General features: G+C 40.8%; 1 protein-coding gene across 2 annotated transcripts; it reads right to left on the bottom strand.

The window, feature by feature from the left end:
* Positions 1–97: 97 nt before the first annotated feature.
* ATP7A (ATPase copper transporting alpha) lies at positions 98–24,440 on the bottom strand. Of its 2 annotated transcripts, none has more exons than XM_072334309.1 (23): positions 24,143–24,440; positions 17,762–17,898; positions 15,885–16,374; positions 14,421–15,149; positions 12,554–12,754; positions 11,353–11,516; positions 10,646–10,807; positions 10,030–10,106; positions 9,627–9,852; positions 8,949–9,182; positions 8,444–8,535; positions 7,950–8,077; positions 7,629–7,783; positions 7,159–7,293; positions 6,110–6,304; positions 5,753–5,935; positions 5,209–5,422; positions 4,392–4,538; positions 3,800–3,942; positions 3,260–3,463; positions 2,602–2,719; positions 1,965–2,067; positions 98–1,136 (listed from the first exon to the last, which is right to left on the bottom strand). In XM_072334309.1, the coding sequence occupies exons 2-23, from the start codon at positions 17,867–17,869 to the stop codon at positions 860–862; spliced, it is 4,485 nt and encodes a 1,494-aa protein (XP_072190410.1). In that variant the 5' UTR covers positions 17,870–17,898; positions 24,143–24,440; the 3' UTR covers positions 98–859. The 2 variants fall into 2 exon arrangements, with proteins under 2 accessions (XP_072190410.1, XP_072190409.1); XM_072334308.1 differs by having other exon boundaries at positions 12,554–12,766.
* Positions 24,441–24,466: the final 26 nt, after the last annotated feature.

Below are 24,466 nucleotides of genomic sequence, written 5' to 3' on the forward strand. Positions count from 1 at the left end.
TGCCAGCTGATTTTGGCAGTAAGCACTGGCTACACTGCTCTACACTGCTGCCTTTTCAAAAGCTACGCATTTCAGTGAACAGCACCTCACATTCACATGCTCAGATGTTTGTTGCAAGAGATTTTGAGCTGAGAAAGAGCAAGCCTCCCAACCCATGCCATCTTCAAACACACAGTCTTTGTAGGAGTGTACTGGGGCAAGGATGTATGCTGTTAAACCTGGGTATGATGTCAGGAAGCAATCGTTAAATCTCTCGGTCATCTGACAGAGAGATGTTTTGAAACTAGGAGCAAGAAAAGTTGGAACCAGCCGTTTATAAGAGACGGTGGCATTGGAGAGGGACGACTTCTGGCACAATGCAGGTTATGGAAACAAGAGAAGGTTTTAAGTAAGGCACGTCTATCTGCAAACACAGAACTTTCAGCATTTTACAAACATGGTCATTTGTAATTCTTTTAAACACAGTATTAAACTTGACTGTGTATAAAGAAACCCGTTAAAAGGGTGGAACACACGTCTCTGGTTCTTTAACTGTATTCTAACATTCTGCCAGAAGATGCTGCACTTCAAGCTTTGCGTAAACCCAGCTCTGTTTGCAAGCTTCTGCCTCATTATTTTTGTTAAGTCTAGTTCAGAAAAAGAACAGCAGAAGGCCACTAGAAATAAACTTATTTTCTACAGTATAGAAGAAATACCTGTATAGATAGAAATTAAACCCCAGAAAGGCAGAAAAGCATCTGTAAAGATGTCCAGAGATGATGTTTGCTTGCACAAGCTTGTAGGCAGTTTTTAGGTTGTTTCGATTGTTTTTCCATTTTGTTTCTTCCTTTCTCTTTTCCTTTTGGCGGAAGGGAGTCTTTCATAACGTCGTGTCATCATCTTCTCCAAAATCTCCCACCAACAGTGAATGCTTATCTGGTTCATTAAGAACTATGCTGTTCACTGACCGCTTATCAGAAAAGAGAGAATTTATAGAGGCTCTGCTGTAATTGATGATTCGATCCATTAAACTCAGTTTACGAGTGCCTGTCCCAGTCTCATCAATTCCAATATGGACGCTGATTTCGGATGGGCTCTTCTGCTTCATTTGGCCACGGGCCCGGAATTCGAGTTTCTCAGAACTTGGCTTCTGGTACCTAAAGACAGGAAAAAACAGTAGAAGGTCAGTATGTCTCAGGCTGAAGTAACTACAAAAGAAGCTACCTTGCAAGAGCTATGATCATGCACCAGCCAGAGATACATAATACATTTTACCATACGGTGATGAAAGTTTCAGATTTTGCAAAGCTACCATATAACAAGAAGTTAATTTGGTGCTTTTTGGCCAGGATGCAGAACAGGTAAAGCAGACACATACCACTTTTACCACTCATTATTGAGCTGCTTTATTGGTGCTCAGCATCTGCTAAACATGTATCAGCGTATCTGCTCAGAGTGAATCACTGCAGCACTTAACAGCTCTTCTACTCTGCTTCCTCTGAAACCCTACGTGTTAACTGAACTGCAAAGAATACCATTCCTACTCCAGTGCTCCGAACTGTGAAGCAAAGAACAAACTGTTCATTCACAAATGCAGCTTGGCTTATGTGTCAACAACCCTCAGTGCTGCTGCAGCGTGTGCAGCTGGATTGCCTTGGGAAACTCCCTTTTCAGAAATCAGCAGGTGCTGAGGTTTCTCCAAGATATGCAAAGGGCACAAAGGAATTTTAAGTCTTGAACACTTTTGATTTTTACAGTTCTCTTCATGATAGAAATCACATTTTTAAAACGCTGCTGTCTGAAACACTTTTGGGCTGATCACTCTTCTCAAATCAAAAGAAAACCCACCGCAGACCTGCCAAAGTTGTTTTTCAAGAAGTTCTACGTGTCGCAGTGTCTCAGTCCCACATTCATTATCTACCACTTAGAGAAAAGGGTCTGAACTTCACATCTGAACTACAAATAACAACACTGTTTGTACTCACATCTTCAGCAGCAAAGAAGAAAGCACAACAGAAACAGAGGAGGCAGCCATTGCTGCAGATCCCATCCAGGGCTGCAAAACCAGACCAATGGGCAAGAACACACCTAGGAAAAGAAAATGATTAGTTCAGGGCAGGAACACAGCATTCGCCAAGTATGAATCCAGTGTCTTCTGTAAAAACACAGAACTCCACATAAACGAACCATAGTTCCATTTCAATTATGTTTATGAATATAATTTTAGTTTAGTGCTAAATGACAAATACTTAATGCAAATATTTATATTCTATCTCAGGCAGAGCCCATAAGTGAATACATCTGAATATGTTGTTTATATGATATGAAATATAGAAGCAGACACGTCTTGCCAGCCTTCAAGTAAAATGTTTATTCGCAAAATCAGTCTCATTCAATGAGCAGTTTATTTTCAAGTCAGTTTTATGTGTTAAGCGCATCTATAATAGCTATAATATGAGGGAGGTCAATGCACAAATAGGTCACTGCACACTCTGCAGGCAAAGAACTCCGCACTTACTGTCAGTCAGAAAGCAAGAAAATGGATTCTACTCCATACAAAAATAAATTGCTGTCATCTAATGACTAAGCACAATTTCATTATCACAGGGAACATTCACATACCAGCTGCTATGGGAACTCCAACAAGATTATAAATCAGAGCAAAGACAAAGTTGATCCGGATTCTTTTGACAGTCTTCCTTGATAAATCGATACTTGCTACCACATCCATCAAGTCATCCTGGAAGGTAACATTTATTGGGGATGTCAGAGATAAAAAGCAGACATGTGGAGCATCACCATACTCCCATTTTAAAGCTAACTACCACTCGCAGGATGTTAACAGGCTACATGTACTGAACTTTCTTTAGGTTGACCTATTGTGTCTGCATAGAGCTCATACAGTGAGAACCAATTTTATTCCAGACATCCCCACAACCCAAATGAACATGCACAGCGCCATGTATGTGGTACAGCTCTCGATGCTTACCTCTCCATCCACACTGATATGTGGGAAGAAGTGACTATAACAATGGAGATATTCCCATTCATTCCTGAAGTATAACTTACTATTGCCAAAAGTCCCCTCACTCTTTATTTCCTTTGCCAACTCCCAAGCTCTAACTGCCCCCAAATTTGTAGTCAGAAAATGAGGAAAGGTTCCTTCATAGAACAAGCACACAACTAAACAAGCAAGACAAAGACAATACCTAATTGTACTTGTTTGTGAAGGTGCTACACCAACGCAGTTGAAATGATATCACACATTTTTCTTTCTTACCTTAATGAGAACCACGTCAGCTGCCTCAATAGCTACATCAGTACCCGTGCCAATAGCAATTCCCACATTAGCCATAGCAAGTGCTGGGGAGTCGTTGATACCGTCTCCAACCATGGCCACCCGTTTTCCTTCATCCTGTAGCTGTTTCACTTTGGCCACTTTATGAGAGGGAAGAACCTCTGCAAACACTTTAGAGATGCCAACCTATGGGGAGGGGCGAAGAGAGAGAACACAAGAATGTCTTTCCCACTAGCTAACACATTACAAGAGGCTGTAACTCGTACTATAGAGGCTGAAAGTGTCGTCACGCTCATGAGCCAAAGACCAAACCCATCTGATATGAAAATAAGTCTCATTTCAAAGCTAACACTGCTCCCATTCAAAAAGGATTTTCAGTGCCCCTTTTTATTCAGTTATCCATTAACATTTCTCACCACGGATCAGATCTATGATATCCACATGCAGTAGCAGCATGACAGTATCTGTTCTGTAAGTGGGATGTAGTAAGCTTCAAACCACAACACACACTTAACTGCTTACCTGAGAGGCAATGGATCTTGCTGTTTTGCTGTTGTCACCAGTCATTAGAACAACTTCTAAACCCATATTCTTCAAAGTGTAGACTGCCAGCTCAGCTTCTGGTTTTACAGTATCAGCAATAGCTATCAAGCCACACAGCACTCCTTAAAAGCACAAAGGAGTTTGTAGTAAGTTGGTTGTTGGGTTTTTGGGGTTTTTTTTTGGGGGGGGGGAGGTAGAAGGAAAAAAGTAAGATTTTCTTTAGTAAGACCACTTTGAGAAACACTGATATTGACAACAAAAGGTGGAATATGAACAACTACTGGGGCAGCAGTGTTTAAGGCCACAGAGTACAGACTATTCAACAAGAGAACTGTTTTTTTCCTCCTTTCTTCTACTTTGCTCTCCTTCAAGACTTTACCTTAAATTCACAGCTCCTATCAACCGAGAAAGGTAGGAAGAGGTCTTCTCATATGAAAATGTTTCGAAACTCGGCTAATCACGTCTTTTCATCCCATTGGCCTACTTCAGGTGTAACTGCTGAGGCATTACTACTTATCAGTTTCTATTTAACTAATCAGCCTCTGAATGACAGAGACTGCAATGAACTTACCATCAACAGCTATGAGAACTGCTGTGCGGCCTCTCTTCTCATGCTCAATCATGGCTTTGTCAACATCATTTTTAACAAGAAGGCCATTTCTATTCATCCATTCCCGGTTACCAATAAGAACAGAGTATTTTTGGGAAGTAACTGAAGCTGAAAGAAGAAAAACTTGCCACTGTACAGATAATTAGGAAGCTTCCCACCAGCTAATCCTACCCATGCTCTCTCAGTATGCACTGAAATATTAGTGAGGAAATCAAACTACATTGAAAGAGGTTTCTTTTCTCCTCAATCCTTCTTTTCAGGTGGTCATGACAAGAACACTGCTGACACTTCATCAGCAATAGGTAGTTACTACTTTGGTGGTATAATCACAGATCATGGAGCAGGAAAAGGAAAAAGTCTCTTTTTTGGTGCTTTTAAATTAATGTTCTAATACAGTTGAAAGATGTAACAATGAGCCGCTCTTGATTGAAAAACAGTCAGATGCGCAAAATAAACATGTTTTTGGTTAGCAAACAGTAACTTGGGATGAAACTAGTAAGTAAAGAGAGCTAAGAGACAATTCCTCCATGATTTTCTAACTCCACAGTTAATAACTTCAGTTGTACTTATACCACCAGAATGTTTTTATCCAAATATGCCAAGTGATGTGCAACCATGAAATAAAGGAATGGACAACTCTATTTCAAAGGTGACTTGATGCAAGTCCAGTTTTCCAAGGCAGAAAGAAAATGATCCCATTCTTAAGGATCCTGGCTAAGACCCAGAACCAAAAGTGTGTCTTGCAATACATTTAATCTATGAACTGAAGTCAGCTTACTTGGTAAGTCAGCATCAATAATCAGGGCAGGCTGCACCAATTCCTCCACATGTTCCTCAACTTTTACAAGTGTCACGTTTTTAATATTGTTTTCTTCAACCATTTTATTTTTCCTGTAGAGCAATGGTTCTATGTTGGTGACTTTACAGCTAATGCCGCAGCCTGGAACTACCTGAAAATCTGTACATGTCCCAAGGGTTTCTGAACACAGTTCCTTTAAAAAAAAAAAAAAAGCAGAGAAAAAGAAAGCAAAAAAATGTAAAAATACAGAAGCAGGCACCATTTACACAATTCACAAGTTAAAGTGTAACCTAAGCAGGAGATTAGAGAAACATTCAGCCTACAATCAAAATGTAAACGTGAGTGTCCAGTGGATCTAACATATGATCAAAGGATTTACAGTGGCCTTGCAATTTTCAGTATTTGTATATATGCCATTTGTATACATCAATCATTTTCTAAATGACTCAAGACCATTCATACTTATCAATTAATGCAGGAGAGGTTTATCTGTAATACAACCAACTTTGCCCATACAACTTACTTTTTTGCAGTATTTTGTTATTGCTGCTCCTAGAGGATGTTCACTATTACTCTCTGCAGTTCCCACAATCGCCAGCATTTTATTATGTGGCAGTCGATTACTCTCTACCAGGTATTTCACACGCATCACTTCTGGAGTTCCATGAGTAATTGTACCCGTTTTGTCAAATACAACCACATTTACCTGCAGCAGAACAGGAAAACATATTGAATGAAAACAGCCTTCACATACAGCTAGCTTGGAAAACTTCATTTTTAATTAAACTTTCTAATATGCTACTTAAAAAACACAGTAATCTGCTCAGGCAGGAACTGGCAACATGCTACTGCTACATTTCTTATAACCCACATTTCTTACCTTATGTGCCATCTCTAGTGGTTCTCCTCCTTTGATCAGTATGCCATTCTGAGCTCCTACTCCAGTACCAACCATCACAGCCGTTGGAGTTGCTAACCCCAGGGAACAGGGGCATGCAATACACAGGACTGTGATAGAGGCTTGGAACGCGAAGCGGATTATCACTTCAGCTGCAGAAATGCTCTTATTGTAACCCTAGTGACAGAAATTTGTTTTATTTGCAGAAGAAATTCAGCAATGAAAACGATCTGTTCAACTACACATTGCCTTTGATGTGAAAAGAAGAAGGAAGTAAAAATTGCAAACATGCAAGATGAAGCATTAAAACTGAGTGCCCAGGAAAAATTATGCCATAGCTAAGATTAATTACAAAATTCATTACTAGTATCTAAACTTTGTTATATAGAGCATATATTCATGACTTCTTTTATTGATAAGACATTTTCTTAAATAAGGGACCACACTTTACGACAGCTCTTCTGAACGTTGATAAAACATACTTTATCAAGAGTTTATGCCACAACAAAGACACGAAGATTGTTCTCCTGCAACTATTAGATGGAAATGCTGGAAATCTAGTCTGCAAAAAACCTGAGAGCTAAACAACCCCAGTGTAAAATCAGGATTGCCAGCCTCTTCTGGCATTCACATGTGATATGAATTCCACTGATTTTAAAGGTGAATTTACACAAAGTTACTCTAAGAAAACCTGAAGCAGAATTGAAGCCTTTGGTGCAAGGGATTTTTCTCCCCACAAAGAAGGAAACACTAAACCTTGAAATTTCCCTATTTAGTTTCTCTGTTTAGTTTTTAAAAACTAACTTCCAAGAGTTGATTAATCACTGAATATTCTGTACGTGAACACGTCAGAGGGAAGCTACAGTACAGAACAGATAGAAATTACAGGGATGGAAAGACTTTAGTTTCACACGTTCCCACCCCACAACTGCCTGCAAGAATAATCTAAAATGGGACTGCTGCAGCCTAATTGGTCTGTAGGCTTATTATATGTGAAATATGTAAGAAATCACTTAAGGAGATTGACTTACCAGAAAATATTTTTCTACTATTTCAAAATCCACAAATCCAATTATAATCCAGGCAAAGAGGGTAACCACAGAGACAACCACAATAAAAGGAACAAAGTAGCCGCTAATTTTGTCTGCAAATTGTTGTATTGGGGCCTAGGAAGAAGAAAAGACAAGTGTCAGCTCCATCAGCACCATGCTTATCATCTTGTATGCCTTCAGACATAACCATAATCATAAACAAATCTCAGCACATTAGGCAAACCACGCTTTGTAATTCCATTATTTACTCTGTAAGATGATGAGATTTGAAACAGTGGATCATATCAAAGTTCCCATTCAGTAAAAAAAAAAAACAAACACAAAAAAACCAAAATTCACGGTCCAGCTGCAATTCAAATCTAAACAACCCTGAATCATTTTGCAAATGATTCGGTGTGCTGATGCCCAGCTACACCAAAACCCAAACGCTTAGGCTGATAATACTCTACCTTTGAGGTCTGGGCCTCCTCCACAAGTTTAACAATCTGTGAGAGAGTTGTGTCAGCTCCAACATGGGTTGCTGAAATCAGCAGCGATCCATTCTGATTAATGGAACCTGCAATCACTGTGTTGCCAGGCTTTTTGGTCACAGGCATCGCTTCACCTAAGGAAAGGTCGACAACAGAAAACTGGAGGAGCTTTGCTGCAATGTTATTTCTGATAATGACTACCAACTCTTGTATTAAAAAAAAGCTTCTACTTTTATTCTTCAGATTCATTTAAAAGAAAACAAAAGCATGTTTATGCTTACAAACAAAACAGACGCTCACCTGTGATAAGAGATTCATCTACCATAGAGTGTCCTTCAATAACACGACCATCCACTGGGAATTTGCCTCCCGGCACCACTTTGACAACGTCACCTCGCTGAACCAGTTCAACATCAACTTGCTCTTCACTGGAGAGTTTGTTAAACAAGAGATTGTTAAGTGAAGTTACCCAGGCAAAAGCACTAAACATAAAGCATAATTCCACTGGATGACACTGTTAACTTAAACAAAGGCTGTTTTACAGAGCATTATGCCTATCGTATGTTACTTTCCAGCTGAGCAAATCCACTTACTTGCTTACTAGCAAAAATGAGATTCCAATAAAACAAACTGCAGTAGTGTTTACTTCTCTGCATTTTACCATTTTCAAATACAAATCTGCCAGCAAATCTGAAGTTATTTTCTTCATAGTTCTACAGAATTATAACACGTGACTGTGAATTTCATATATAATCAACAAAAATGGAATGACAGAAAATGCAAATGACAGATACCTTAAGAGAATGTTATCAGGGCCCAAGGTAACAATAGTTGCTTCAGTAGCTTGTAATGAAATTAGTCTTGCCAGTGCTTCTGATGTTTTACCCTAGAATAATAATTTTCATATTTTTCGTAGGGTAAATGACAACTTCACATGCTGCAATTTATTCTGTTAAGAAAATACTTTCTGAACATGGATTTGTATTATTTCATATTTTTTACTATTTCAGGTATTGAAGATGATTTTATAACAACAGAAAAAAAAAGGTAAAAAAAAATATAACAAAGCTTTTGCATCTGATTTTTTTTAAGGTATGCACCATTCTGAAATTATATTCAGTGTCTCACAGCCTGTAGATACAACACTTTCCATTCAGTGACACCAAGAACAAATGTTTACTACGTATTGCAGGCAGCACAAAACTTCAGCCTTCTGCCATCACTACTGAGTGCTGTCTGAAATACAGCTGCCATGCCACACTCTTTTCTGTCCAACACAAATGCTTTTACTTCCCTTACCTTTGCAACGTGCTCCAGCCACCGGCCCAATGAGATGAACGCCAGCAGCATGGGAGGTGTGTCAAAGAAAGTCACAGGGTTTACTTTTGCTTTCTCAGCCATTGCAACTAGAAGAATAACAAATGAGTAGACGAACGCAATGGAGGTTGCCAGAACAATGAGCACATCCATGTTTGCAGTTCTGTGCTTCAGCGCTTTGTATGCCTGTATATAGAAGTGCCAGCCTCCAAATATCTGTAACAGCAATGGCAACTGTTATATTCTGTACACTCATTTGTAACACACAGCAGCAGTTTTTTTCCAAAAGAAACAGCTTTTTTTTTGCCATTTGTCTTCTCCATCACTTACTGAACAAAGTCCTATCTCTGCTCAAGAGATAGATCTTCCCCTCAGTATTCTCAGATCACGTCCCCTCCATGCAGCTCTACCAGCTCCCTCCTACGCCCACTGGCTAGAGCTACACAAGCTGCCTCAGATGCTGTCAGACTGCATAGCACCCACACACTGATTGACCTACCCTTGACAGTCCCCAGCACTGTTTATGTTAGCATGGAGTGGTGGCACCTCAGAAGTATTTTCCTCTAGTGTAACTACAGTCACTTGTCAAATTTAATTTCCCCATTGTTTTTCACCTCACGTGTCTAATCCCAACAATCTTGGGGTCACATTGCCACCTACCTGCACTGGGACACAGAGTAAGAATGACAGAAAATTCATAACAGACAGTCCTGGCAGGAGCTGGTGTTCCAAGAACATAGAGGAGTGAATGGCCTCCATTTCCTCATTGCTCATGTTGAGATGTTTGTGAGCATCTGAGAGCTGACTGTCCACAATCATCATGTAAATCATCATCGCCATGACAGGAATACAGAAAACCAGGCTCACAAAAAAAGACCTTCTCCACCTTAGGTTTAAAAATAAACAAATACATTTGTTTTGCTGTCAAGTGCTGAATAACATTTTAGCGAGCAAGTCCTTATAAGCTAACAAAATGTCATCAACTTTACTAAAACAGAAAACGGACCAAAAAAGCAATCAAAGATGTTTCTATATAATCTAAGTATATCCAAGGAATACTTACTGCCTTATTTCCTGTCTGTGATCCAGATGACTAGCAGATCTATCTTTTTTCACTAAAGCAGTTGTGAAATCTAAATCCTAAGGAGAAATAAAGAAATGAATGACTTTTTAAAGACTGAATGCGCTCTTAATAACTTATGGACATATTACTGATAGCACCAGCCCACACCACAAATCAAATGATTCGTTTCATTAACACTGACAGAGCTGACTGCTTTTCTCTCTGCACGGGTTCACTTACTAAATTATAGTCAGTCTGATGCGGAAATCAACTTCTCTAAAACATTAAAACGCAAGTCTAAAAATGTGGCTTTCAAAAAAAGTAGTACAGAAAATGAGGGACATCGTCAAGTAACTTATTTAATCTCTCTTCTGCTACAGCATTTTACTCTTCTGCAAAACTACAGGCTGTTATCTTCCAGTAGCCTGGCTTTTCCAGTCTCTCTCTTCAAACACTAGGACAAACACTCACATTATCTGCAGAAGTCTGCACTAAGAGCAAGACAGTGCTGGACCAGAATTCTTTCCCTTTGATCGCTTCCCCTTCTGTTGCGGAGCATGAAACTATTCAAAGGACACTGGTTATTTCACCGACGTGGTGCCTTCACAAAACTAACCTTTATCACTTGTATAATATCTCGAGGACCTATAATCTCAGGATCATATTTAATGTGTGCTTTGTTGGTTGCAAGAGCTACTGAGCAGTATAAAACACCATTAGTCTTCATTAGGGTGGATTCTATTTTGTGCACACAAGCAGCAGATGTCATTCCTCTCACCTGTAAAATAAAGGTTTCCTTTAGTCATCAAAACAAAAAGTTAATGCATCTCTACCAAATGGGAAAAGGAAACGTGCTTTTAACTACCCTGACCTACTTATTGCTTATGTCTGGGGTCTGAAGCAGCAAGACTGGAAGATCACTTAGACAGGATGAGAGCACTGCAGAGGAAGCAAGGTGTACAGACTTAGTTATTAAGCTCTGCTCAACCTCTGCTGCCTCTTCGTGCTCAGAGCTGGGAACTCAGAGCTAGACTCAGCTACAAAATAATAAATAGACAAATCCTGCAACATACAGAATAGCGCCACCAAAATACTGATGGATTTCTCTTTGACTTCAGTTTGAGCCAACCCGGTCTGAAAGACAACCTTAAATTCAATACATAACTTGTGATCCATACCTAATGCACTCCTATGGCTTGAGTTTTACTTATTTGTGCATTAAGCTCTATTATATTTTTTAAACGTTAAGAAGCAGATGATTACACAATTGTGCTTAATAGATAAAAGTAAAGACAAAGGTGTTGTTTTTAATTACTAACTTACAACAAGATCCAGAATTCCATCTCCTTCACCACTGTCTTCCATCACAGTAGCTCCAAATCCCAGTTCCCGTATGAGCTCCGCAATAGCTGAAGGGTGTATGACAGCAGGATTATACCTCACTTCTGCCTTTCCTGCCATTAGGGCAACAAGTATTGAGTGTATTCCTAGAAAAGAAGGATGTGGAAAAATAGTAGTTGATGTTTAAGTCAAACCTCCGTGTTTATGACAATGTAACAGCACAACAGCAATCCAGTGAAGTTGAGAAATCTACCCTATTTCCAGGTGCATACAAATGAAAACATAAGCATTTCTGCAAGATACATAAACAATGCAACAAAAGCCTGGGAGCACAGATGTGAACACTAGAAGTACTACTCCAACTGAAAAACATGCAGCTCATGTTTACCATTTAATTACAAATAATCTGTTTACTCTGTATGAAAAATGACCCACTTCTGAAAAAGAATCTTCTAAAATATACTCCAGCCTATTTTTCTGATTGAATTATGGCATTTCAAAAATCCCTTTGCTCAAGAGAATTTGAATGAACGTGTTTCGGAAAGCACAGATCTAACAATGTGCAATCCTTCTGTACCAAGTTAAAAGGAAAGTACAAAAAGCTTTTAGGATGGAAAAACAATATTCCAGGTTAACTTGGAATATATCCATCCGCACTACAATAATTAAATACAGTCTATAATAACGACTCCCCATTATACTTATGCAACTATTTGTTCCTGCAAATATACACTCTGACAGAAAGACAGGCATCATTGTCCTGACTTGCAAAGCTAAAATTAGCTTACCTCTCTTTAATCCTTACTAACACTGACATTCTCTAAGAGTTCCATCTGTAATACAGGCACAGATGCTTCTGCTTTTAGTCTGCAGATCTGGGCAAGTCATACCAATAGAAGAGATCTGTTTCAGTTTCCAGAGGATTCATATCTGATGTCTATATATTCTCTTTAGAGTAACCCAGCTCCTGCTTTTGCAAGGGCAGTCACCAGCCAGCATGCCAACGGAGAACCAAGAATTACATTCTCTTCTCATCCTATGAGCCAACTGCAAGTAAACTATGTTCTCTCTTAAGAAATAAACCAACAACAGCACTTCCTCTTGACAACCCACCAATCAAAAACACAGTACAAAAGCTAACCTTCTCTAAATGTAATGCTCAGAAATGTAAGATTATACTGACCATCTTCTCTTCTTAAATTTCTCTCAATGTTGGCTACACAGGAAGCACATGTCATTCCTGTGACTTGGATGTAGCACTTGGATGAGCTCTTGGACTCTTGTTTAGCCACAAAGTTCTGCAACATTTTGGAGGTAGGCTCAGCAGATTCCAGCAGCTCTTTGGATGTGGGCTGAGTCATTCCCACAGGGAGTTCTGTCTTCTCTGAAGAAGAAACTGAAACACGTATCATTACAAACAGACGTTGAAATTAACTACCACCCTGTACAATGCAAGGCATTTGTACACGTACATTTTCAGACAAAAAAGTCCATCCTGCATCAACAGAGTAACTCTAAACCTTACAGGAGGCAAAAACCAAAATGATTAACCAGGTGAAATTTTTCCCCATTTTCATGTCAGAGTCAAAACTGCCTGTTCCAAACAACATTTCTCAGTCCAATGAAGTGTGAAGAAACTGCACTCAGGCCCATTGCTAACATAGGACAGTGAACACCAGTCAACATTCAGACTACCTACGGTATCACATTTGCTGTGTGACTTTAAGACAGCTGATTGTATTCACAAAGTACAGAACTTATAAAAATAAGTGAACCTAAAAACGAGTTCATTTAGCATTTTAATGGGTAGGTAGTAAAGTAGGTAGTGCAGAAGTTTAACTAAATTTTGGTTATGAAGTGTTTTGGCACACACGACAGAATTGTCTTTCAGAATGTGACGTATTTAAAGCATTGGAATGGGCTGCCCAGAAAAGTCCCCATTCCTGGAGTTAATTCCTGGAATTTAAGAGTCACGTGGAAGCGGCACTAAGGGACACGGCCCAGTGAAGGGCATCTGTAGGTTGGGCTGTTGGTTGGACTTGATGATCATGAAGGTTTTTGCCAGCTCAGATGGTGTTCAGACCACTGAAACTTGGTCTGTCTTGTTAAATTTTTTCTTTTGCTTTTCCTCATTGTATTTATCCATCCTGTGGTACATTCTTTATCCTCTTTGATAGGTTGCAAGCTGAATATCTGCTTTGCAACCTTAGCTCTACATGTAATTTTATTGACTTTACCTGAGGCACAAGTTTCATGCATGTTTTGTACAGAAATTCTGTGTTTTCAGCCTTAGAAAAGGGTTCTCAAACCACAGACAGCTGCTTCTCACATCAATTCAGAAGCTATAGGTATGCAGGAGCAATATAAAAGGAATTAAACTTGAGTACCTGACTTTACTTCTTCAGTTATTGCCATAAAATATCTCACTTGCTGTATTTCTTGAAATTCAATCTTACTGAATAAAAAAGAATGGAGCTTCACTGTTCCCTCAAGAAATCTCTTCCCATTAATATTCATATGGATTATCACTGTAAATCTTCTGGATTTCACTACCTGGCTGTCTGTTCCCACCACGCAATTACCTTTAGCATACTAGACATAATGGCAAGCAACCTTTTAATTTCTTCACTGATAGCCACACTCTTCTGTCACTCCTCAGCCGTGTCAAAGTCAGGTTATGCAGCCCTTCAGTTACTCCTCAGAAGTTCTCTCTAATTTGCTACTAAAGAAACCAGCCCAGCAATCTACTATTTTTAGCAGTTCACAAAGCTCCTTCATTCATTCCATGAATATCAGACAGCAGCAAACTGGGACACCATTTGAGTATGAATATTCCTACTTATATTTCCAGATATCTCAATCCTTTCTTATCAGTCTAGAGTCTTAAAGGAAGTGTCACATGTACACTTAATACTCTCACTAACAATGAAGATATAAAGCTTCTCTTGACATGCAGGAAGTATAATACGTTAACTGCTACTTTCATCTTCAGTGGTACCAAATCCCAAAGAGAACTGCATAATACTTTTAGAAGTTTAATATGTCATTACCTGGCAAAGAAGCATCAAACCCCATATTTTCTATTGAGGAACGTAAATCTTCTGGGCATGTTTGCAGAGGGTCGTATTCTATAGTTCCATTATGATTTGCCAGAGAGACATTAATAGACTTTACACCAGCCTTTTGGGAAATGACCCCCTCAATAGACTGCACACAAGAATTGCAAGTCATTCCTTCAATGTTTATCACAACGACTTGAGTAAGGGGCTGGCCAGCATCCTTCACAGACTTCACTGGAGACACCAATGCAGGGAAAAGTGCTACGTTTTCGTATTTGTCAAGAAGGCTGACTTTAAATGTCTGTGGGGACACTGCCTGTATGGCACTTCTCAGTACATCCACGGTAATTAAGTTTGGGTTGTATTTTACAATAGCAGATTTATTCTCTAATGAGACAACTATACTGGTTACTGATGGGAGTGTAGATATGGTGCTCTGAATATTGAGGACACATGAACTGCAGTGCATGCCATCGACTCTGAAGACAACAGTCTTTGTATCATTCACATTCCTTGTGTTTTCTTTCAGCGGTGCTGAGTCAGAATTTTTGGCCTGAGCGTTCTTCAGCCTTTCCAGGTCAACAGCATTGAGTTTAAGGGGTCTCGGCTGCTTTTTGAAAGATGCTGTGAAACCCGCAGCTTCGATCTGACATTTGATCTCTTCTGCTGTAATTAGGTGAGGCTGATACACAACAGCAGCTTCCTGATTGTCCAAGGACACTGGAAATTAAACAGTAAAAAGAAGTGTGCATCACTGCCCTAAGCATAACAGGCATCTTTCTGTAAGAGCAATATACGTCGTGCCAAAGGTTACAAAAAAATGCTTCAAATGCTCAGCAATTTAATTAGAAAGGAAAGGATATTTAAGTGGCCTGGTAAATTTCAATGTGATTTAGTTCAATCATTAATTGTCTGGGCAATGACACAATCCCTGCATTCTCTTTTTTTTCCAGTTTTTGCTCTTTTCTCAGGATGTTCACAAATGACTTCGCTATTTCTTAACAGATACATCCCTTTATCCAGGGCCTGCTGCATTACGTTCACGTTGAAGCTATTTACACAGCTAACTTCCCTCTGGATACAATCACATGAGATAATATTAATTTTAACTGGAAAAAAAAATAAACTAACATTAACTGCAACACAGAAAAGACATCTGGTATTGAAGGACTCTGTGACTGAAAATAAAGAACTCTGCTACTACTACAGCTTTCCTATCAAAACACAAAGCAATCACTCAATGCTATCATTCATTTAACAGAAATATCCTCACCACAGTTTGGCCCCCCCTTCACTTCTAGTCCAAATTTAACATGCAACTATGCATCTTGTAGCGCAGTGGGTAACTACTGTACAGAACTAATCTAAAACCAAGGTGTCTCCAGAATGCCAGCAGATGACAGTACCTATTTTTACAAAAAAAATATATATTTTTTTCTATAAGAAAAGCTTTACCTTTAATGCGTTGAATCCCTTGCAGTTTGCCAATCTTCCCTTCAATAGTGCTAGTGCAGGAATGACAGGTCATCCCCTCCACTTTCAGGCGCAACAAAACACTACCTGCGTGAGACCAGCTGGGATCTTCACATGTTCCTGGAGTCACCTCTGGTGCTGAAATACTTAAGTCTACCCCAGGGACCATTTGAACAATCTGCTTGCCATTTATAATGGAAGAAAGGAAAGTCACCACTGCAGATTTTTGATCAGAGGACATCTTAACATCCAGGACACCTTTGTTCTTCAGCAGTGCACTGCGAAGCTCTTGAGATGTTAGAGTTGATTGCGTAGGAATAGTAAGAAAAATAGTGTCAGGTAAAACAGGTTGTGGGTTTGAACCAGCTGATGTAGCATCAAACCCCATGTCATATATTGCTTCCTGCAGCGTTGCTGGAGTGTGTAGTTTTGAGTCATAAATAATGACGGCATTCTTATCCTCTAGAGATACCTTGCAAAGAGAAAAATAACGAAAACCAATTTAGCAAAATGCAGTATTAAGAGATAGGAACTAATAACCTGCATGGGATTATGAACAGCTATTATTTGCAGATGTCAGTAATACTTGTCCAGTATCATTTTATCCATCGCTACCCACTTTGAACAACAAAGCCATACCAACAATTTTGCAGTTAGTAGTAATTACTCTCATATTACAAGGATGGAAGAAAAGGTTCTTTGAAAAATCTAAGGTAGAAGCGAAAGGAGTCCAATAATTCTTGGCATCTCAGGTACAGGTTATTACCCTGCTTTGTGGAATAAAGTGCATCAGACTTCAGAGAGCAAAACTCAGTTTTGAAACTAGACACATGGCAAACACCAAAGAGGCTGTTTTTTATCTCTGTACACTTTGGTGATCCAGAGACTTCCTGATTTAGTACTAACCTTTCACAGTCAATGGTACAAATATCCACAATTTAATTTGCTCCAAACCGTTGATACATCAAATACAATTATTGCAGTTTCCAAAAGGAAAAGCCAATGTCTGCCAGAGGCCCAACATGCTGTCATTACATTTTATCTTTACTCTGGGCAAAGAAACAACCTGAAGGCCACAGATGTAATCAAATCACACCAGTTAAATGATTTTAAGAACCACCTTTCTGCATTTTTGTCCGAATTATGAGCCTTAGCAGAATTAGGAATATGGACATTTATTGGTTTCATTGCAGTTGGAGGCAAAATTACCTAAATGCAGCCCTGCTTGTCTGTATTAGCAAACCAGCATTCACCTCTCTGGATGACCTAGTTCATAATCACTCTGTGTTCATCTCTGACGTACCCACTAAAATGGAAACAAGTTTGACAAGACCAAGAAATACTATTTTCTGCAGAGTAAAAACCAACTGCTATAAAACGTTACAGCAAGATTTCACAATCTAGTAATTAAACTCTGCAATTCCATGCAGCTGTAATTGTAAGGACTGCTCCTCCTTGCACTAACTAGCCATAGGACCAAAAGGCATCTCCTCTGCAACAAGAAAGCATCATGAAAAGAAGTTAAAATCAAGGCAGCTCAAGGAAGTCTGGATAAGGGCAAGCCAAGTAGCTCCATCAATTGCTCAGGACTATAATTCTGCTGTTATTTCTCTTAATGGAAAGCACAAAAGAATGTGAACATCTATCTTGTTTTAGTAAGCTTCTCGTTATTTCACAATACTGAATTATGCACTGAAATTCATACTACTGAATTGAGGCAGAATCTTACTCGAGGAGTAACAGATGACAACTCAACTCCCTGCACAACACAGTGCCATGCAGTACAGTCAGCATTAGCTTTTCTCTTGCTTATACCAGAAAAGAACAAAACTTTCTAACAAATGTGTAGCATTACTTACTTCAATGTTATGGATACCGTTCATCTTCCCGACATGCTGTTCAATGGCCTGAACACAGGAGTGGCACGTCATTCCCTCCACACCAATGACTATGGATCTTGCCTCCATTGTCAAACTCTACCCACGTCTTCTCATCACTGTCGGTCAAAAAGAATTATGATTTTTTTCTTAAATTAAAAATAAAATCAAAACAATCCGCTGCAATTAAGCAGGTGATGTACCTGCCCACAAGACTGCAGCAGATTTCAGAATCTGATCAAAATACGATGTGCAGCAAGGCACTGCAGGAAGGAGGCGTTTAGCTACTTGCTCCTATGTATTTTCAGACAGGATTATTCAGACATTTACAATTAGATTTCTATTATAATCACGATCATTTAAAATCACATACAAGAAAGCTGTGACTCACTGGTGTGAGATCAAATGACTTGGAAAAGAAAGCATTTGGAAAGCCAGATTGATAGAGGACAGGTTGTGAAGCACAGAGACAGGAGACAATTTCTTGTAAATACAAGCCCAGGAAAAAACTAAAACAGAAACAGCCCCACTAAACCTAAATGAAATTTGTCCATAGAGATAATATCGATTGCAAAAGAGTTCATTTGTCCAACACGTAGATCAAGTAACAGAAGAGAAACGAGGACAAAAGATTTTTTGAAACCTTTGTAAATTCACATTTTTTTTTCCATTACACGAGTGGCTGCTGAGCAGGATGACAATCAGTCAAATTGGCTGCAGTGAAAGCATCAGCAACTTCAGATGACTAACCCGACAGCTGAAGTTACACATGCGCTTAAGTGGTTATTACCCTGGGGACTTGTCTTTGAAACTAGATTACAGTAAGTAAGAACAGCGTTTAACGAAATTAATTTGTTCTCTCCTTGGTAGCATTTCACAACTGCATCTGAGTGTTTCTGGCTTTGCTTTGAGACACTCTGAAGCCACACGAGGAATACTGGAACGTTTCACTGTAGAACCAGGTTTACCTCACCCATACTTAGAATCTCTAACTGCTGAAGCTCAGCCAACAGGTGAAGACAGTACGAACTGTTATAGTAAGATTTCCAATAGAGGAAATAAATACAGGTATTTAATTCAAATGCATTCTATGTGAGGAGCCAGGAACACATTGCATACTTGTTAATCAGATACATCAGATTCATGTTGCACATGAACCTTGAGGCTGTTGGCAACTGCAGAATCAGAAGCAAAAAGTAGCTTCCTGCTGCAGCTCTTCCAGACACGAGTGTGAAAGGATGCAATGCAAAACACGCTGGTCCCAGCGCTGAGAGCTCCAAGGGAAAGCAGCAGGCAACAAAAGCTTCAGTTATTGCTAAGCCTGGAAAATCAGCATTAACACTTGCACTGGCTGTGCTGATTGGCTTCCGCTGACTCAGAAGATAAAACAGCAACTTATATGAAATAAGGCATCACATTATGCTGTACTCTATAGAAAACAGTAACTCAGCGTGCTAAGAACTAATAGGATAACTCTACCCGAAGTGTTAGTACAGGCCTCAATTCTTGCCTATTGCAACAATCTGATTTATCAGCAACACACAGAGAAATAGTTATAGGTAATTATTTACACATCTACAGACATAGGGAACCACGCCTGAAGAGCAAGGGAGTGATGAATCAGTAGCACAGTGCATTTTAAGAGCTTCACACCACACGTCCCTTCTCAGGCTCGTCTGCACGCGCTAAGACACAAGATATTTTGTAGAAAACACTAGAAAGCCAACGAAGGAAATGTGCTTTTGTTTCATCACCTGACCCTTACTGACCCTTCAGTTCTTCCACCAGGAATGCTCAGGCCACGAAGAACAAACAGAGACGTAGGAGTAATTCCACTTGACTTGCAGGGTATTTTGAAAGCACAACCATCAGATACAGAGAACTGAGTTATCACAGCCTATCACCTGTCATCTCGTATACTCTGAAGAGAAGTGAATTTAAAAGCATTTCAGTTTTATCATAATTTTGGAGCTGCCCTGACAACTGCACTATTACTACAATCAGAAGAAATCTGAAGGAAGGAAAACAATCCATGTGACCTGCTGTCCAAAATTAACACAGGTTGGTAAGATACGCTGCCCTGGATGAGCTGGTGTACGAGTGTAGGGCAGCCTGAGAAAGCCTGCTGGCTCCTGCCTGTCCTCGGGGTTGAGCTACAGCAGGTTACAGCCATTTACTACAACCAACAAGGGTACAGCCTTGTCTTTTCTACTCATCCTGTGCCAAACTAACAGCAACTACACAAGCAATAGGGTAAAGTGACATTGTTAAAGTGTTTGCAGTACTTAACAGCATTGCTATTTATTTTAATGCGTAGGTGAGAATTAACTGTTTATATATAGAGAGAAAACACTATAAATACTTTAAAATTTGATCGCAGCAATTCTGAACCTGAATAGCCACGTTAAGATCACAAAGCACAATGAAATCCTATTCCATGGAGAGGATTTGATGCGCGCTGGTGTTTGGATTTAAATAATAAATCAGAAACAATAAAGTTTCATTCATTTTACTGCCCCGGGGAGGGGTTTGTGTTTGTTTGTTTGGGCTTTTAAAAGACTGTTCTCTTAGAAGCAACAGATCAGGGCACCGCGCCATTAAGCACAATAAATCCTCACCTTGAGGGAACTGTAATTCAAACATGCACTCAAGCTGCATCCAAACCTGGTCTGCACCTCCAACATTCTTGATACTGTTAAGGGACTTGTTTTCTGAGGAGGGGGTGACATGATTACACAGGCAATGTATACACACACCTTTTTTCCTCCTGTTACAGAACTCCCAGGAAAATAACAAGTTGAAACTAAAAGCTGATATGTTCTTACACCCATGACAGTATTCTACCTGGGTACATTCATCTCTAATCACCCTGCCTCCCCTGATGAGCGCTCCCTTGAAGAAATACTTCAGCTGAAACTTATAAGACATATTTTCCTCCTCTGATAATAAATTACAACATATTCACAACTAAAATGTTACACCAATGAATTATATGTACATGAGTGAAATACAAATACTGACCGTTAAATGCTATTTCTCCTTAAATGCATTAACGTTTTACCAGATTGAAAAGAAGGATGCAGTCAAAATACTCTTCATGAGGCTGTGCATTAATCATAGAATCACTTGAGTTGGAAGGGGGCCTTAAAGGCCATCACTCCAACCCCCTGCAGTGAGCAAGGACACCTGCAGCTCCATCAGGTGCCCAGGGCCTGCTCCAGCCTGACCTTGGGTGTCTCCAGGGATGGGGCACCACCACCTCTGTGGGCAACCCGCTACACTTTCTCACTGCCCCTACTGTAAAAAACGTATTACATATCCAATCTAAATCTCCCCTCTTTGTCTGAAACCATATCCCCATGTCCTGTCACAACAGACCCTGCTAAAGAGTCTGCCCCTCCTTTCCTGTAGTTCCCTTTGGACCTTGAAAGGCCTCAGCTCTCCAGGAGCCTTCCCTTCTCCAGGCTGCACAGCCCCAGCTCCCAGCCTGTCCTTGAAGGGAGGTCCCATCGCTCAGATCATTTTTGTGTCTCTCCTTTGGATGTGCTCTGACAGCTCCGTGTCTCTCCTGTACTGAGGACTAGGTGGATGGCATCCCATCCCTCGGGTGTGTTGACCGCACCCCACAACTTGGTGTTATCCATAAACTGCTGAGGGCACACCTCAGCAATCTTTGTGTGTGCTACAGCAATGGTTTGAACTTGGAACCTCTCCCTTACTGCACCTGGTACTGGTAGTTCGATGAAATACATGTATGTACATAATCTGTCCCGTGTAGAGTCTTGTTATGTTTGTAATCCACGCTTACTTATCACAGTATTTGTGAGTTTATTGAACCAGCAATGCAAGCTGTGTTTGCTATAGCATTACATTACTGATCTTGTACCACCTCTAATTGTTGCTGCTACTAATTAGTGCTACTTTCTCAATACGTATTTGCTCATAATATCTGTAATAGTTCATCACCTATACATATACCTGCCTTACTAATTGTGTATTTGCCAGTAGTAATCTTTAATAAATAGAAACCTTGAAAGCATAAAGCCTCCTTTTATTGCCTCCGTGTCTTTGTGTACCGCAGAACCCCATGACCCCACTGCTGCGCTCTCTGTATGCCTGCAGGCTGGGCGACCCTTTGGGTTGTGACAACCATGGACACGTTCCTTTCTGCAGGATGCTGAGTTACAGATCGCAGGTTGCAGAGGAGTAACGGCTGTACTGTAAACCAGGACACAGCACCATCTGCAGAACATCTCCATCATCACTATGGATCTGACACTGCGGACAAATGGCACCAATTCCACGCGTGCTTTGTCTATCAGCTTCATTAGAAACCACAAAGCCTCAACTATTGCTGTTCTGGAATAGCATCTAAAGTCCATCTCAGCCTTGAAGAAGCTTTGTAATAAGCATGTGTTAACTTACTGTATTCCCAATGTATCATTTACAGCATAATATCCATAGAAACTTCCTTTCACAAGTTTTAATTCCTTTATCACTCTTTGTAATCAGAGGTTCAGGCTGTGATTACCAGTTTCCCATACACTCTTCCACCTGCGTTTTGCAGTATACAAACCAGTACTACTTCCTTGTTTGTATATTCACACCACCAGCGAAGGAGCAGAGCCCCAGAAGAATCTGGCTTTGCAGTAAATGCAGAACCCTACAATCTGTGACACCTGGCAAGGGAACAGATGGTGTACAAGGGATAACCAAAAACAAAGCAGTGTCTGGGAGCAGCATACGTGTATGGGGATTTGCATGTACCAGTTCCGACTGGATACCATGAAAACTTCATCTCTGAAAGAGTGCTGAGGCGCTGGAACAGCTGCCCAGGGAGGTGGTGGACTCACCATGCCTGGAGGTGTGCAACAAACTTACAGACGTGGTACTGAGGGACATGGCTTAGTGGGCAATATCGGTAGTAGGTGAAGAGTTGGACAGGATGATCTTAGAATCATTAAGGTTGGAAAGGACCTCTATGATCTTTTGGCTTAACACTTGTGTTGCCTGTGCTAGAATCCAAGCACTGTGCTTTCTTCAGCAAAGTTAATCAGTGTTTGCATTAAGCATATGAGGGAACAGAAACTATCCCTACTTCCAACATCCTCTTCCAACGGAAACGAAAGAGAAAGAGTCATGAAGGCAGCTGAGAAACTCAGATTCACATCCATAAGACATTTATCTGGATATGCCAACTGCAGTTTTAATAAGTAAGGTACCCTGCAGCATGCTAGGGTTAGGAGAAGTCAAAGCTGTCAGTTACAACCCCCCATCAAAGCCAACCCAGGCATTGCAGTGTAACAACGCACCACACGTAGCAACTATGCTTTGTGTCTATGGATCCGCAGGGATATGTAACAGAACAACTGAGTGCGCTCCTTGAAGGGTACAACTTCAGCTTTCAACTAAGTTTTCTACTCATATTTTGGATTTATAGCTGCTAAAAGATGCCAGCAAATGGGCAGCATCAAACAAACGGCAGGCACCGAATCTGACAGATTTAAGTACAGCCTTAGGGCTTGATAAGGCTTCCAAGTGGCTCAGTCCTACCTAAAAGCTTCATTTATGGCACCAGAAAGCGGAATTCCTAATTACATTAAGTGGAAGAGAACGTGCCTCAATGTCTCCAAAAACACACACAAGAAAGAACAAAGGACAGCATAAGGAGCCAAAGCCGTATCACCTGGGTCAGCCTGGGAAAATACTGGAGTTACAAGGGACCTGGTCTGACAGAAAGGAATAGCAGCTGTTTGGTTTTTTGACTTGTCCTGACGAATGGCTCCATTTAGGAGTCAGAGCAGATTAACGAGGCTCACTCAGTGGGGTGAACTGCACGTCTATCATCAATAGCTATCACAGACAGCTATGTGAGGCTACACGGGGTAATTCACGCTGCTCGAGTCTTAAGCAACTTCTGCTTGGTCAGCAGACGGAAACTCCCCTGAGGAGTTTTATTTCTATAGCAATCGGATGGGGAAAAAAAAACCAACACAAATTGAATATCAGGAACAGAATATAATGTAGCAAGCCTTGCTGTATGAGCACACCGAGGTCAGCCGAGGCCTCCCATTCGCGGGCTCAGTCTCAAGATGTGATACATAACGCACTGCAGAAGTGAACACCGGAGTAAAAGCAGCGAGTGTTACGCTATGCCAGGTGATGAATAAACAGAGGTAGCACAGCGTAACACTCGCTGCTTTTGCTCCACAGGATCAGCATGCAACAAGTGCCCCAGCACAGAAGTGCCACCCCAGCAGAGAAGCAGACTTTTAACATGCACAGCTTTACACCAACGAGCCGCTTGCAGCTTTCAGAGTGGCTACACTTTGCTCTATCTGCATCCCCTTGGAGGAAACCTACCGCAGACGGACACAAAGAAGCGCCGGCCCTCATCCGGACACGACGTGCAACGTGAAGAGTCGGAACGAGCCGCAGCGCAGCAGTGACACGGCAAACGGCACCTCAGAGCCGCAGGGAAAGGAGCTGGAAGAGCCGCAGGACCCCGCTCGTCCGCAGCCGCGCTCTGGAAGCCGCCTCCAGCACGGCGAGCCGCCCCCACCTCCAGCACGGCGCTCCGGGAAGCCGCAGGCGGGCAGGCCGCGGGCGCCAAGCCTCACTGAGCGCCGCGCAGCGACACGCACCGCCCCGCCCCGCCCCGCCGCCACGGCAGCGAGCGGCGCCTGC

This window comes from Excalfactoria chinensis, chromosome 4 (genome assembly GCF_039878825.1).
Source record: "Excalfactoria chinensis isolate bCotChi1 chromosome 4, bCotChi1.hap2, whole genome shotgun sequence".
Taxonomy (NCBI): Eukaryota; Metazoa; Chordata; class Aves; order Galliformes; family Phasianidae; genus Excalfactoria; species Excalfactoria chinensis.